Source organism: Triturus cristatus, chromosome 2_1 (assembly GCF_964204655.1).
Source record: "Triturus cristatus chromosome 2_1, aTriCri1.1, whole genome shotgun sequence".
Lineage (NCBI taxonomy): Eukaryota > Metazoa > Chordata > Amphibia > Caudata > Salamandridae > Triturus > Triturus cristatus.
Genome location: NC_140581.1, coordinates 885,187,752 through 885,205,168, shown reverse-complemented (window position 1 = coordinate 885,205,168; position 17,417 = coordinate 885,187,752). Strand labels below are relative to the sequence as shown.

At 42.4% G+C, this 17,417-nt stretch overlaps 1 protein-coding gene across 2 annotated transcripts in view; it reads right to left on the bottom strand.

Moving 5' to 3' along the window:
* Window positions 1-17,417, bottom strand: part of LOC146866039 (annexin A1-like) — a 253,724-nt gene that overhangs the window by 106,347 nt on the left and 129,960 nt on the right. For both annotated transcript variants that reach the window (XM_085633058.1, XM_085633057.1), the window contains one exon: window positions 11,406-11,499. In XM_085633058.1, the coding sequence (XP_085489184.1) occupies window positions 11,406-11,499 (94 nt within the window). The remainder of the gene's footprint in view (window positions 1-11,405; window positions 11,500-17,417) is intronic.

Here is a 17,417-nt window from a genome sequence, read left to right as displayed (position 1 = left end):
TGAGCATTGGACTGTATGTTTGGACCAGTAGCAGGCTCAGGTCTCCGACACCCCCTCTCTGTCTGGAGTGACACGTGAAGCCAGCAACTGTGGACTATGTATTCTAATACAACATGTAACCCCCCCAAGCGGTCGTATTACCACTATGTTTCACTTTCTGCATGGGGAGAGAGGCTGTAGATTTGACTACGGGGGAATCAGCTGGTTTCAACTTAAACACCCTATCTCCTTGGATTCGTGTCTGGTGGTGAGCTGAGTCAGGCTGCCAATCACATTTGGGACGCCACTTGGTGGTTGGTAAAACCCCTCACTGTAGTTGTAGCCACATCGTGACTCAGTTTACCAGTATGCAGCGGAGCAATGGTCAGCGCGAGAAATATTGCAGCGAAGCAGAGGAGGAGCTGTCATCATCGTAACATTGGGCATGGTTACAACATCACCGCGAGATACAAATCAGCTCTAGGTGCAAGAACCGGCTCTGAAAACAGGCACTGAAGAAAGCCTAGATGGCTGAAATGCATCTGCCTTAGCGTTTCTTTCAATCATGCATACCACGCGCTGCAAAGAATTGTTGTAATAAATCCAGCTGTCTCAAATCCTGCGATGTGTCGGGCTCATTCGGACTCTGTGTGAGTATTGGAATGTATCTTTGGACCAGTAGCAGGCTCAGGTCTCCGACAGCCCCTCTGGGTCTCGAGTGACACGTGAAGCCAGCAACTGTGGACTATGTACTCTAATACAACGTGTCAGCCCCCAAGCAGTCGTATTACTGCTGTGTTTCACTTTCTACACGGGGAGAGAGGCTGTAGATTTGACTACGGGGAATTAGCTGGTTTCAACTTAAACACCCTGGGCCCGATTCACAGAACTAACTTACGACTAAATCCTAAACTTACTACCATTTTGGTATTCACAGAAGGCACTTACTCATTTTGGTATTCACAGAAGGCACTTACTCATTTCGGTATTCACAGAAGTTAGGAGTCCTAACTTTAGGACTCCTAAATGCCTTCTGTGAATACCGAAAGTCTTAAAATTAGGATTTTTCTCAATTTAGTAGTCCTAAGTTTAGGACTCCTAACTTTAGGACTCCTAAGTGCCTTCTGTGAATACCAAAATGGTAGTAAGTTTAGGATTTTGTCTTAAGTTAGTTCTGTGAATCGGGCCCCCTATCTCCTTGGATTTGTGGCTGGTGGTGAGCTGAGTCAGGCTGCCAATCGCATTTGGGACGCTACTTGGTGTTTGGTAAAACCCCTCACTGTAGGTGTAGCCACATCGTGACTCAGTTTACCAGCATGCAGCGGAGCAATGGTCAGCGTGAAAAATATTGCATCGAAGCAGAGGAGGAGCTGTCATCATCGTAACGTTGGGCGTGGTTACAACATCACCACGAGATATAAATCAGCTCCAGGTGCAAGAACCGGCTTTGAAACCAGGCACTGAAGAAAGCCTAGACGGCTGAAATGCGTCTGCCTTAGCGTTTCTTTCAATCATGCACACCACGCGCTGCAAAGAATTGTTGTAATACATCCAGTTGTCTCAAATCCTGTGATGTGTCGGGCTCATTCAGACTCTGTGTGAGCATTGAACTGTATCTCTATATATATATTTGTATATACATATATATATTCACTTAAAAAACCATAGGTTTCACACATGTTATAGTTAGGTGGATATTTCACTTGTAAAAAAACAATGAAATTCCCCCGTTATAGTTAGTTCAGATAACATGTGTGAAACCTATGGCTTTTTAAGGGAATTTGCAAGGTTTTTTAAATGCTAATTCCTAACTATAACGTGTGTGAAACCTATGGTTTTTTCAGTGAATTTGTACGGTTTTTTAAATGCTAATTTATTTATGTATTATTATTTTTTTTATATATTTATTTTACAATAAACTACGTATTAACATTTTTTTTGTTTTTTTGTTTTCACCGTGCGCGCACGGTGCGCGCACCACGCGATTTTTAAAAAAAAATATGTATTTTTTTTTTTTTTGGGGGGGGGGGGGTTCACCGTGCGCGCACGGTGCGCGCACCCCCACGATTTTTAAAAAAAATAAATATTTTTTTTTTTTTTGCCTTCGGGGTCCTTCAGGGACCCCCTGACAAAGGCTAGGGGGTCAGGAACTCTCTACCCTGCCCCCTTTTCACGTTCACCACCTTCCTTTTTCACTCTCGCACTGAAAACAAACAAAATGGCGGCCGACACTTCCTGATTTCGACCGATTCGAACGTTGACTAACATGTAACCACCAATCAGAATTACGCTCGCGCACGTTAGGGTGCTCGCAGGGTGCGCGCGTATAGATATTGATATGCTTTTAAATGCTATTTTCTTAGGAAATACTGAACAGATTTACACCAGACCTGCAAAAGGCACTTCCTTGACCTTATGGCTACCTCTCTGCCAAATTTCAAGTAATTATGTTCAGCCGTTCGGGCTGTAGCTGCGTCTAAAGGTCCTATGGAAAAATGCATGGGGAAAACGCGTTTTGGGTCCCCCCTTTTTTCTCGGCCCCCGCTTGACGAATCACCCCGAGACTTTCAGGGTAGGAGCTGAACGGAGCGCCCCATTAGTTTTGAAAATTTCGCGAGGATTCGTCAACCGGCGCCAAAGTTATTCAAAATAGAATTTTGAGATTTCCTATGGAAACACGGTCCTAACTATAACTATCTACTGGCGACCGCCAGTAGATAATATATGTGTATATATATATATATATCAAAATACTCCGTCCCTCTGCAGCTTCGCGCCAAAGACGGAGACGGACATATATATGATATATATATATATATATATATATATATATATATATATATATACATATATATTATCTACTGGCGGTCGCCAGTAGATAGTTATAGTTAGGACCGTGTTTCCATAGGAAATCTGAAAATTCTATTTTGAATAACTTTGGCACCGGTTGACGAATCCTTGCGAAATTTTCAAAACTAATGGGGCACTCTGTTCAGCTCCTACCCTGAAAGTCTCGGGGTGATTTGTCAAGCGGGAGCCGAGAAAAAAGGGGAGTCCCAAAACGCGTTTTACCCATGCATTTTCCCATAGGACCTTTAGTCGAAGGTACAGCCCGAACGGCTGAACAGAATTACTTGAAATTTGGCAGAGAGGTAGTCCTCAGGTCAAAGAAGTGCCTTTTGCATATATGGAGTCAATCTGTTCAGTAGTTTTTGAGAAAATTGCATTTAAAAGCACAGACATATCTATAGCCGCGCACCGTGCGCGCACCCTAACGTGCGCGAGCGTAATTTTGATTGGTGGATTCATGACAGTCAACATTCGAATCGGTCGAAATCAGGAAGCGTCGGCCGCCATTTTGTTTGTTGTGGGTGCGAGAGTGAAAAAGAGAGGTGGCAAACGTGAGAAGGGGGCAGGGTAGAGAGTTCCTGACCCCCTAGCCTTTGTCAGGGGGTCCCTAAAGGACCCCGAAGGGTAAAACACATATATATATATATTTTTTCTTAAATCGCGGGGTGCGCGCACCGTGCGCGCACGATGATAAACCATTAAAAAAAAAAATTAGCATTTAAAAAACCGTACAAATTCACTTAAAAAACCATAGGTTTCACACACGTTATAGTTAGGAATTAGCATTTAAAAAACCTTGCAAATTCACTTAAAAAACCATAGGTTTCACACATGTTATAGTTAGGTGGACATTTCACTCGTAAAAAACCAATGAAATTCCACCGTTATAGTTAGTTCAGATAACTATAACTCGCGCGACCGCACTCTATCACAAGGATGATGTCATCAGTGATGTCATGAGTGATGCCACTGACCATGTCATGAGTGATGAAATATGTGACGTCATGAGCACTGGATTGCGGGCGCGCGAGTTATAGTTATCTGAACTAACTATAACGGTGGAATTTCATTGTTTTTTTACGAGTGAAATGTCCACCTAACTATAACACGTGTGAAACCTATGGTTTTTTAAGTGAATATATATATATCTACCAAACCTCTCTGCCTGAGAAAGGAATGAGCCGCACTCCTTCCGGTAATTGAAAGAATTTATTTCCAAAGTGGCATTTCCTAATGCATTTCGGTCACATCTTGACCTTCGTCAGAGGGGAGCCACAGCAACTAGAGGTAAAAGCAGCACACCAACACGACAATTGCCATTTAAAAGTACAATGTTTGCCCCCTGGTGGGTGCCTCGTTAGGCTAATTTTTGGCATGCTGGACCATGTAGTGCGCTGTAAACCTTCTAATTTTTACCCTCCAGTGGGCGCTGCTGTTAATGTTCGTGTTCCATTTTCGCACACCGGAGTCCCCAGACAAATTAATTTTGACATTGCTGGGGCCCCAAACCAAAGTCCATTCCTTGGCGGCACCAAAACACCCTCCGTGTTTCCACTTCCACAAGAATGGTCTGTTTTCGGGTGATTTCTGGCGCTCTTGACAGGCGGTGCATAGCTCAGGGCTGGACCAAGCCACTTAAACATCTACCAAACCTCTCTGCCTGAAAAAGGAATGAGCCGCACTCCTTCCGGTAATTGAAAGAATTTATTTCCAAAGTGGCATTTCCTAATGCATTTCGGTCACATCTTGAGCTTCGTCAGAGAGGAGCCACAGCAACTCGAGGTAAAAGCAGCACACCAACACGACAATTGCCATTTAAATGTACAATGTTGGCCCCCTGGTGGGCGCCTCGTTAGGCTAATTTTTGGCATGCTGGACCATGTAGTGCGCTGCAAACCTCCTAATTTTTACACTCCAGTGGGCGCTGCTGTTAATGTTCGTGCTCCATTTTACCACACCGGAGTCCCCAGACAAATTAATTTTGACATTGCTGGGGCCCCAAACCAAAGTCCATTCCTTGGCGGCACCAAAACACCCTACGTGTTTCCACTTCCACAAGAATGGTCCGTTTTCGGGTGATTTCTGGCGCTCTTGACAGGCGGTGCGTAGCTCAGGGCTGGACCAAGACACTTAAACATCTACCAAACCACTCTGCCTGAGAAAGGAATGAGCCGCACTCCTTCCGGTAATTGAAAGAATTTATTTCCAAAGTGGCATTTCCTAATGCATTTCGGTCACATCTTGACCTTCGACACATATTCCCTGAACACTGAAAAAAACACTATAGTTACAGGAATGTTATGGTTAGGCTTACATTTCACTCATAAAAAACCAAACCATAGAAGTTCAGCAGTTATACTTACCTGAGTTACCAATAACCTTTGCCCCACAATGAACTGCTTTATAACCCCACATATTACATCACTCATGGCATGCTCAGTGACATCACTGATGACATCAAACATTGCACCACTGATGACATTACTGATGACATCATCTACAGAACCACTCACACACCCACTCACACCCACATAAACCACTCATACATCTACTCACATACCAACACAATCACTCACATACCCATTCACAGACTCATATAGCTTCTGACACACACACACTCTCATCCATAGAGCCACTCACACACCCACTAACTCACTCATACAGGCACTCACACAACCAGTCACTCACCCATACAGATGCTCACATTCCCACTCACTTACTCATACACATACTAACACATGTACTCAGTCACCTAAACAGTCACTAAGACAACCACACACTCTCCCTTACAACCTCTTTCACACTCACTTACTCAGCCATATAGCCAGTCACACAACCAGTCACTTACCCAGAGAGACACTCACAAACCAACCTACTCACCAATGTACCCACTTACACACCCATTCACACACCCATACAGCCACTTATGTACCCTAACACTCACCAATACAGACAATCATGCAGCTGCAAACTCACTCACATAACCAGTCACATACCCTTTCACACATCCATAAAACCACTCACACACCTACTCACTGACTCTTAACACCCATTCACATGGACTTTCAGTCTCCTATACAGGTACTCATACCCAGTGCCTTACCTATACACACACACTCAAACTACTACTCATTAACCTATACAGCCCCTCTCACGCTTAGCAATGAAGTCACTCACACAGACACTAAGTCACCCATACAGCTATGTACACACCCACTCACACAACTATGCAGCCCATCAGGCAGCCACTGACTCATCTATACACCCAGTCACACACCTGCTCACTGTCCAATACAGCCAGTCACACATCCACTCGCTCACCCATACAGCTACTCACAAACCCACTAACACATCCATACAGCCACTCACACAGACACTCACATACCCATACAACCACTAAAACATTGTTGCAAGGTGGATGTATTATGTTTTGGGCTGGTGGGCCTTATCATGTAATACTAACACAATAGACAAAAGTGGACCTCAAATTCAGCTCAGAGCTGGTAGTGTAGTGTAGCACAGAGCAGTCAGGTGTGCTTAGAGGAACATGTGTTAAGCATTTCATAATACCAATATTGATTATTGACACTATGTAAGTGACATGACTCAAGAGACCTTGACACCAATTTATAAAAATGAACTTTGTATCTTACATACAACCGCAGTTGTTGATTTTTGAAAGTATTAAAAAATAAATACAGTAAATCTTTCAAACTAGTCCCGTTGAAGTCAATGGGAAAAACACAGGTGACACTATCAGGATGAGTTCAAACTAACCCTCTTGTGGAAAAGGTCATGCGGGTACCTAGATTAAGTTCCAATAGTCATTATTTTGTTACCTTGCCCAGGGAGTCCAGGATCATAGGTGACTTGGCTATCTTTGGTACTCAACAGGAGCTATCATTCTTGCAGCACTTGACAAAACCACACTTGGAGATGGAGTTCCACTCTACCCCAGAAGCGTAGAAGTCTTTGGGGTTCTAGGACCCGAGTTCAACAGCTGGATTCTCTACCTTGCTCGGCGGCTCCAGATGCAGAGGTAGCTGGCAGCTGTCAATTACTGGGGGCAGGTCATGCCAAAGATGCTTTCCCACACTCGACAACTCCAACTTCAAGATGCAGGAACACAGCAGTGGGGTCATTCATGATGTTTGTCATCGTTGCTCGAAGCTGCCGTCAGGCTGGAGATGTCACTCAAGGAGTCGATCATCTGACTGGTGATCAGCAAGACTTGGCTGCGGCAAATGTAGCCCACAGCTATCTCATAGCTGTAGGTCGACAGGAGTAGAATAGTGGCTGGAAACTTGGAGAAAGATCAGTGAACACTCTAGACTTGTAGGGCACTACTTCTCTTTGGACTCACTCGTGACAGGCTCAGCGGGTTGCAACTCTTGTCACTCAGCACGTTGATTTTCCTGCAGCTTGCAGTTGACTGGTCCCACCAATCCAAGGGAGTCTGTTTTGGTTTCTGGCATCCACTGGAGTCCCTCTTGCTGGGAGCAATGAGCTTTCACCACCGACACATGTTGAATACACAGTTCGAGTATATGGTCTCTTCAGGGCACTATCTTCGCATAGCGAGGATCTGATTCCAGGGGAGTCCCTTGAATCTTATTTTTAGGGTGCATTAAGGGTGTGAGGGACAGTGTCCAATGGGCTACTGGTCCATGTGGCTAACCCACCTCTGTGGTGACAACATTCTGTGAGTGTATGTCACCTTTCTACCCAGAGTCCTCTATTTCATGGTCTTCCAACATTGCAAAACCCTTCCTTTGCTGTACGGACTTCCTGCCCAACCCTTAAGGTATCACTAGCCTTTTGGGGGTGTACACCTTCTGCATAACAAATGTTCCTGTTTGTCAGGCTGGACAGAGTGGGAAAGGCTTTGTCCTCCACTGGGGGACAGGTTTATTACATATCAAGGGCTGTGAAGCCTTTGAGGCTCACCGCCTTGATTACTCTTTCACTAGCCATCCTGGAAGGGTAGAGATGGGATCTCTGTCCTACCCTGGTCCTTTGTCTCCTAGCCTGTGGACATGCGAGAATGACCTGCCGGAGGGCAGACTCTTGTCTTGGTGGCAACTGACTCAGGGAGCCCACCAAGGCACTGGGTCTCTGTATCTTAGGGGGCAACCACTCAGTGTGGCACCCCTGTGCATGCCAGCTCACCATCGACACCAGAATCATGTTGGGGTAAAAAAGCACAGTGTTTGACACTAAACACAGCACAATTTGGTCATTCCATAATGGAGCTGGCTACCTCGAGTTTTCCCGGTAGCCATCCCCCCATATTCTTCTATGGACCACCGGTCGTGTACAGTAAAACCTTGCTTTACGGGGTTAATGTAGGGTTGTATATGTATAAACATATATATCCATACCTTTAATATAATGCTCTCTTCCTCCTGGGCCTAGGAGGAAAACCTTAAGAGTGACTTACGTATATGTGGGCAATGGTGTAACTCTATAGCACATGGCGTGTCCAGGGTATGCCCAGACATGGGTCTCTTGCTCACTTTGCCACTGGATTCAAGCTAGCCTGGCGGATGAGGGGTGTTACCCCCAAACCGGTCTCGGGAATGCTTGTTTCTGGCAGTTCAGGCTGGACTATTCCCATGAGGCACAGGGTCAAGATTGATGTGCATATTGCTGGGTCTGAGCTGAGGTGTCAAAGTAAGCTAAAGAACAATGATGGATTCAACCCAGATCTGTGACTGGGGATGAGTGTCTAAAAGGTTTCATCTCTCCATCCATCATCTCCTTGAGTTTGCTTTGTTCACCCTAAGTTGGCAGGGTATGCCCAGACATGGGTACCTTGCTCACTTTGCCACTGGATTCAAGCTAGCCTGGCTGATGAGGGGTTTTAACCGGAAACCTGTCCCAGGATGCTTGTTTCTGATTCAGGGAAGACCTGGTTTGGCAGTTTGGGCTGGACCGTTCCAATGAGGCACAGAGTCAAGACTGATTTACAGATGGGTAGGTCTGGACTGAGATGGCAAAGTGAGCTAAAGGACAATAATGGATTCAACCCAGATCTGTGACTGGGGGTGAGTGTCTAAAACATTTTAGCACTCAAGCCATCATCTCATTGCGTTTGCTTTGTTCACCCTAACTTGGCCGGGTATGCCCAGACATGGGTACCTTGCTCACTTTGCCACTGGATTCAGGCTAGCCTGGCTGATGAGGGGTGTTACCCCTAAACCAGTCCCAGGATGCTGCTCTGGTTCAGGGAAGTTAGGGCTAGACTGTCCCCATGAGGCACAGGGTCAAGACTGATTTGCATATGGCTAGGTCTGAACTGAGACAGCGAAGGGAGCTAAATAACGATGATGGATTCAACCCAGATCCATGACTTGGGGGTGAGTGTTTAAAAAGTTTCAGCACTCCATCCATCATCTCCTTCTGTTTGCTTCGGTCACCCTAATTTGGCAGGGTATGCCTAGACATGGGCCCCTTGCTCACTTTGCCACTGGATTCAAGTTATCCTGGCTGATGAGGGGTGTTACCCCAAAGCCCGACCCAGGATGTTTGTTTCTGGTTCAGGGAAGACCTGGCTTGGCAGTTCAGGCTGGACTGTTCCCATGAGGCACATGGTCAAGACTGATTTGCATATGGCTAGGTCTGAACTGAGGTGGCAAAGTGAGCTAAAGAACGATGATGGATTCAACCCAGATCTGTGACTGGGGGTGAGTGTCTGAAGAGTTTCAACACTCCATCCATCATCTGCTTGTTTTTCCTTTGTTGACTCTCGAGCAAAAACAGGCTGCTCGTTCAGAGCTGCAATGGCAGATCTGCAGAAACACTTTTACTTGGGTCAGCCCGGGTGGCACAATACAGCATTGCAGCTCTGTTGACCCCTTTACCTATTTTGCCCTGGGTACCACAGGTACCATATACTAGGGACATATCAAGGGGCACAGTACCTTGCCAATTGGGTGTACTAATTCACATCACTTTTAGGGGAAAGATCACGGCACTGGGGCCTGGTGAGCAGGTCCTAGTGCACTATCTGAGTAAAAAAACAGCATCCAGCATTCTACAATGGGGAAACAAGTGGGGGGGGGGCATCTGCAAGGAATGGTGATTAGCTCAGGTAATTATAACTACTAATGTTCTCTATGGTTTTGTAAGAGTGAAAGGTGAGCCTAATTAGAACGTCCCTGTAGCCATTGTTTTTTTAGAGAATTTCTATGTTTTTTTAATTCTATTTTCTAACTATTACATCCCTGTAACCTTTATTTTTTTCAGTGAATTTCTAAGCTTTTTTATATTCTATTTCCTAACTATAACATCCATGTAACCTTTGTTTTTTTCATTGATTTTCTAATGTTTTTTTATTTTACTTCTTAACTGTAACCTGCAATCTTTGAGAGTGAGCGCGTGAGTGAGTGCATGAGTGTCTCAGTGGGTGTGTGTTTGAGTTTGTGATTGTCTCAGTGGATGTGTGAGTCGGTCTGTGAGTGTCTCAGTTGGCCTGGGAATGGCTGCATAATTGTTTCACTGGGGGTGAGAGTGTCAGAGTGGGTCTGTGAGTGGGTGCATGAGTGTTTGAATGGGTGTTAGAGTGGGTGCACAAGTGTCTGAGTGGGTCTCTGAGTAGAAGGGAGAGTATCTGAGTGTTTGGGAATACCTCCATGTGTGTGAGTCAGTCTGTGAGTGAGTACATGAGTGTTTTATTGAGTCTATGAGTGGGTGCATGAGTGTCTAAGTGGGTATTTGAGTGGGTGCATGAGTGTCTGAGTGGGTTTGCAAGTACCTTCATGAGTGTATGAGTCAGCCTGTGATTGAGTTCATGGGTTTCTGAGTGGGTCTGTGAGTGGGTGAGTGAGTCTCTGAGTGGGTCTGTAAGTAAGAGTATGAGCCTGAGTGGGTCTGTGAGTGTTTGCATTAGTGTCTGAGTCGGTCTCTGAGTGGGTCTGTGAGTGAGAGTGTCTGAGTATATCTGTGAGTGGGTGTGTGAGTCTCTGAGTGGGTGCATTATTGTCTTAGTGGGTCTGTGAGAGAGCATGTCAGAATATCAATGGTTCTGTGTGTGCATGAGTGTCTGTATGGGTGTGTTCGTAAGTGCAGGAGAACATGAGTGGGCCTGTGAATGTGTGCATGAGTGTCTGAGTGGGTCTGTGAGGGAATGTGTCAGTGTCTGAGTCATTAAAGGGAAATTGACCTCCGTACCGATAACATTTCTATCAGGGAACACAGAGATGAGGCAATGTTGCTTGAATGGTGTTAACATAGATTCAGGTGAATGTGCCAGGAGTAGAGAACGCTAAAGGAACATTGGTCAGTGATAGAAGGGTACTTAGGAAGGGGCTGCAGCAGGGCTGCAACAGTCCACTTTTTACCCTGAGGCGCCCTAAGAAGCAGCCAGAATGATTTCTACCTGCTGTGAAGTACCTCTAGGGCTGCCATTTCTAATCAGTTCACAACTTCATACATTTCTCCTTATGACACAAATCAGTTATTACTTGATGGTTTCTCATATTAAAGACAAGTTCTTAAATTGTATTTTATTAACTTAAGTATTTACATTTTCATTTGATGCAAAAGGGACCTACAGTTGTTTAAAAGTAACTTACCTCTGTTAAGGTGGCCAAAACTCCTTGACGTAAATATGTCAATGAACACACCCATATTTGGTGATTTTATCTTCTCTCCAGCTTCATATAATGCCTAATTTACAGAACACAAAATGGATACATATGCTAATGTTGATTTCATTATTAAAGTTAATCATCATCTTGTATTTCATTTTTCTATTCTGTAAACAATCCTTTGACTAGGAAGTTTACAGGTGATGGTTGTAAAATAGTATTAAATGTCAGTTTCACTCAAATTCCATTGTGTCAAACTGTTGTGTTAAAGCACATTTTTGAAAAAAATATCATCAATGAATATGACACTGCTTTTTCCAGATAAATATTGTTATAGACATGTGAGTGAGGCTCAAGCCCACATCTGAAGAAACAGTACGTGTAAGTAATGCAGACGTCAAAGAAAGCATAATCAGAATTTGGAAAGCAGAAAATGCCTGTGCCAAGCTGAGCCATAAGTACTCTTTCCATTTCATCATTTGTCTGTCTGTGTCATTCAAGGACATGACAACCCCTATACATAGCACATTCCAATAGGTTTCCATGTCATCTTCAAGGGTTTTTTAGAATGGATACACTTATTAGTAATTTTTTAAGGTCATGTCTAAAGTCCCACAGTTTGATGTCACGTTAAAATCCAAGACAGGTGAATACAAATTGTCTATAGACATCTGAGCCTTGATCACAGATCATGCTTTGCCTAGGAAAGTGTCAAGGAATTTTTTCAGACAATGCCATCATGAATGGTCAAGGTAAAGTATTCTGCTCTGCTATGGATCTAGGAATTAAGTTCTGCTGTTGCCCAGCGTTTTTCAAGCCAGCTACCATTCACATGTCTGGGACTTTGAGTAGTGCTTCAACCCTGGTAAAAAAAGAAAAAATCATAAGAAACCACTAAAATATTCTCGACCTTAACCAGACTCATCACTTCCACAGTGAACACTCTTCTGCCAGGTTTATCAGTTGAAGGAAATAAGATCTGACTAGTACAAAGGTAACTGTGAAATTACTGTAAGGACTTGACTCCTACAGCTAACAGCAGGACCACTACAAATTCTAGAAGGATTAAAGTGTGCTTCTCAGTCAAGACTTTTCTGGTGGAAGTACCTAACTGTCTAAATGTTTTATCCTCACTAATGCTTTTCTATGTCTTTCCCACTTACCCATTCAATCTCCTTGAGGTTTGCATCACCATACAATCTCTTCCTTCATGTTCAGAAATCAATAATTGTGAGGCATTTTTCTCTGGATACTGAGACTGTCAGTAGTTACTAATCAATATCTGTGGTGAGGACTTCCATTCAGCAATGGTGCCCAAAGACCTCAGAAACTATTACAGTCCAATTAGCAAGTTCGCACCTTTGCACACTTCAGGTCACCAACAGACGTTGTAGGGTTTGCAGAGTTACAAAACCTTATGGCTCACAACCCGAAATACGTTTTTTAAACTAAAGCTAGCAATGCAAAAAAACAGCTTTCCTTGTTTAAGCAAACTGAGGGCTCACTCAGAACAGCAGAGGAACTGGTATCACTAGGCACTTTTCGTTTCGGTGCCCTGTCTTGACGACCTCATATGCATACAATTCTATTCATTACTGCCTGCCCAAAAGCACACTATCCCACCCAATTTGGGTCAGAAACTCTTTAGCACTCTGTACTTAAGTCATCAGTTTCAGTGTACAACCTTGCACCCCTAAGCATGGACTAACAGGTGTTATTCTCCACCTCTCATATTGACACCTGCTGTACCCCTCTAACCAGTGTTAGATACCCTGTCTGGCACCTATAATGATGTTACATTGGTGTTTGCATCCTGAGCCCTAATCTCGTGTTTCCCTCACCTGCTTCACTGTACCCAGTGAACATAGTGTGCAAGGTAAGCAAGAAACGAAGAATGAGGAAGTACAACTTAATCCTCCCCATACACCATTTTCTACTCCATAATCAAATTAAGCAGAAGATGATGACTTCAGGCAACACAATCCCTGGAGACATGGTAGGAACACCATCATGATTTGAGAAGTGAATCTAGAACATGTTAACAATATATTTTGCAACTGGAGAAAAACTATGAATTGCCCCTTACTAACTGTTGACAACAATGTGCTGATTTTTTGTAACTACCCTTGCACAGCTAAGTGTTTGCGTACTCCACAATTCGAGCAGAGCAAGCTTGCTACAGGAGGTGGTGGGATTTAAAACCCATATCCCTCGGGGGTTTGAAACTCAGTTAGTTGATGACAAAAGGAATTGTGTATTGAACAATACAGGGTACCAGAAAATAAGGTGAGAGAGCATCACAGAACCATGAGCCAGATGTACAAACGTTTTTTGAGATCCCAAACAGCTTGATTCACACAATCAGGCTGTTTGCGACTGCAAAATAAATATTTTTAGGTAATCCCTACCAAATATCGATTCACAGAGGTAGGTAATTAACATTTTGCAAACGAATTACAGACCCAAAACATTAATTTTTTACCAACTACTGAACGACAGTGGTAACCATTCCTCTTAGAAAATGCCGTGGACCACTGCCATCTCTTAAAAAATTAGTTTAAAGCATTTCATTTTTATTTTTGAAATATTATGGAAAAGGGGTGTTAGATCTGCCATTCTTGGTGTGGTTTCTCATGTCGTTTTGCTTCTAGCTCCTGTAATTTTGATGTTGTGCTGGACTTCGTTTTTCCTGGTTTATGTACTGTGGGCACTTTACCACCGCTGATCAGTGCTAAAGTGTTCCTTGTGTAAATTGTGATAGGCACATCTGATTTACTGGTAAGTCCCAAGTAGAGTGCACTAATTGTGCCCAGGCCTGTAAATCAAATGCTACTACTAGTGGGCCTGCATCACTTGTTCTGCTACCCACATGAGTAGTGCTGTAAACCTGTCTTGAACCTGCAAATTTGTCATAGAAGCAAAACAGTACTCCATTAATGGGGTAAATGGAGACCTGCAAAGCTTGACCAATTGCAAAACAGCAAACATTGTTTATGCAATAATGTGCCCTTGTAACAAAGCCTACGTAGGAGAGACGTTGCGATCTATGGTGACGCGTCTTACTGAACACAGGCCCGCCATTAGGACTAAAAAATTGCAAGCCCCTTTGGTACAACATTATGTTGACCTTAATCACACTGCAGAAGATATAAAATGGTTAATCTTGGAAAGAATTCACACCAATGGCTCTAAAGGGACAGAGATTCGAAAACGGAGGGAGGTGGTCTGGATATTTTCTTTGGACACCTGTAAAAGAGGTTTGAATAATGAAATTCCTTGGAGTCAAGCAATCCGATATAACAACCAATGATCTTTAACTCAATCAAGATGGGTCAACATTGTGAGGTGTTTTATCATCTTTTACCTCATCAGGATCTCGTGTTGTGCATCTTGCAATGTAGTCTTTCTTTAGAAATTGTATATCTTAACGTGGTTGTATATGTCAACTAATTCACATGTAATCAGCCCATTTAATAGGCTATTTGATTATGCTAAAACACTTTTTAATAGGATCTATATGACATATCCTCTTCTCCTTTTATTGAACTTTTATAATGTGACAATTCATGCCCCATTCAATCAAGTTCCCCATATCAGTCACATCGACTTGAGAAAGGGTTATTACCACGGTATTCTCCAATACGTTTCGCGATACTGAGCCTTTTGGTCGACTGCACTACCTATCAATAAAATCATATTATCTACTCACTATGACACATACCTGCTTAGTGAGTTTGGTTACATGAACGTAAATCGGTTTTCTGATTGAGCATAAAACTTTCAATCATTCTTGCTTTTCAGTCATCTGTAACTGTACAGTTGAAGTAGAGAGCGCATTAAGTTTATTACCAATTGGATTTGTACTAAGGTCTCTCATCTCAATAAAAGAATGACCAGGGAGATGGAAAAACAAACTGTGAATATCGATTTATTGGGTTTCGGAATAGCATATACGTAACCTTTACAAGATGGCGTCCATGTTTCCGCTATATCTTTTATTTTGCTGCATTTTCATTTAGCACACATCATGGCTGCTCACGGATATATATCAGTATTGGCGCCAAAATCCCGTTTTAACTTTGTTCACGGGGGCGTGTGAATTCAAAAGCAGCGCTATGGACGGTTGGTAAATACGTGTAGCGGAACGGGACTTCATCACAACAGCGTCCCCGAATTCATTATTCTACGAACACCTTATCTAGTCTACTAAGCGTTCCATATCAGGTATGTTCATCGAAAAAACAAGGAACCGTTGGTTACCAGTATATTAGATGACTAATACGATTAGGATGGACCAATTTGGTATGAATATGCTTGAAACTAGATTATTCATTACGATCATCTTTTAACTTGGCGTATGGCTATGTCTTGAAACTTACGCTACTGATTTTGCATATAAGCAGACATTGGATGCTATATTTGATGGTATCAATAGCACTGATATGTCGATATTTATTATGTCTTTTTTCACGCCACGCTTAACATATACCTAGGGCGCTTCCAGTCATCTAAGTACACAAGCTTGTCAAGTTTTTCAAACGGGTTACCCGTAAAGATTAAGTGTCTTTAAAAGCTTTCATAACAATGGCTCAAATCCAAAATAGAAGTACTCTAGACAAACTACGTATTTTAAAACAAGCTTGTTTCCCTAATTTAGATCTGTTTTGGGATTCGTTGGACACCCAGCAGTTGTTGACTTTTCCTCGCTCCACGTCTCGCCAGAAACCGTGGACGAATTGCCCTCTCAAACAATTTGATACGAGGTTGTTCTTGATAAGGTACATGGCCACCCTCCAGCTTTCACTGTATTCTTTCTGTTAATATACTGCAACTTTCTAGTCAGGTTCCATATACAAGATTTTTCGTACTATGGATGATATATGAACATTAGCCCTTATATTATCCACTCATAACATTCTATTGTGTTCTTTTGTATGAGCTATATATTAGTGCTCATAGTATTCTGTGATATGACAACTTATTTGGAGATGAAATATATATATTTGTAAATAGTGTACAGAGAGTAGACATTTTTATTTTTTATTTTTAACTTTGTGCATTTCAGTCATTTGATATTTTTGAATGTATATAAATATTATAGGTTGTTTTTTTCTATTATGTTTTAGGAATTAAGACATCATGGCTACCTGATGAAGGCAGAACGCCGAAACGCGCGTAGTATGATTAAGTTTAGCCATGTTCTAAGAATTAGATCAAATATACTGTGACCATTTGACCAAATTTGACAGACATAGTGTCATTGATTTTTGTTTTTCTTATTTTCCTCCCTATGTCGATTATCAATTTCGAATGTTTGGATACATGATATGTAAAGAACCATAAATGTGTAAATATATGCACAACTGATGTGACAAAAATGATTTAATGAAAAGGATATATATCCATAGATAAGGGGATGAGAAAAGATTATGGAAAAATAGTATATATATGCACAAGAGTGTAGATTTGCATTAATAAATGAAAATACAGAACTGTACTTCTTGGGTCATTTCTGGTCATGGTGACTATTGAATGCACTTTTATTCATTAATTAGTCTACCATATTTAGTATAGTTTCCTATATGTTTATTCACAACGAGTTTTTGTAAACCCTGATATAGGAAACTTCATTAGGGGTACCCCTGTTATATTACATTATGTTTTTCTCCATGGCAGGTCCATGTGGGGTGATTTTTTGTTAGTCATACATACTTCATATTGTCAATCATATATATTTTTGATTGCAATCTCCAGTGATTTAGTAAGTTATAGGTTCACAATATTGTATTTCTGTTGTATTGTATTTTCTTTTCGAGGGCCTTTACATTATCTCCATAGTAGGATTACACTGTTGTCCTATCAAACTGTATTTCTTTGAACTTTAGATCACTTAGGGGCACTGTTAAACATGTGTCTTTGTGTCCCTCACTAAATACACCATTAGATAGGTCATCCAAATAAGTGGGCCACTCTCACCCCTTTTTCTTTGCACACTAG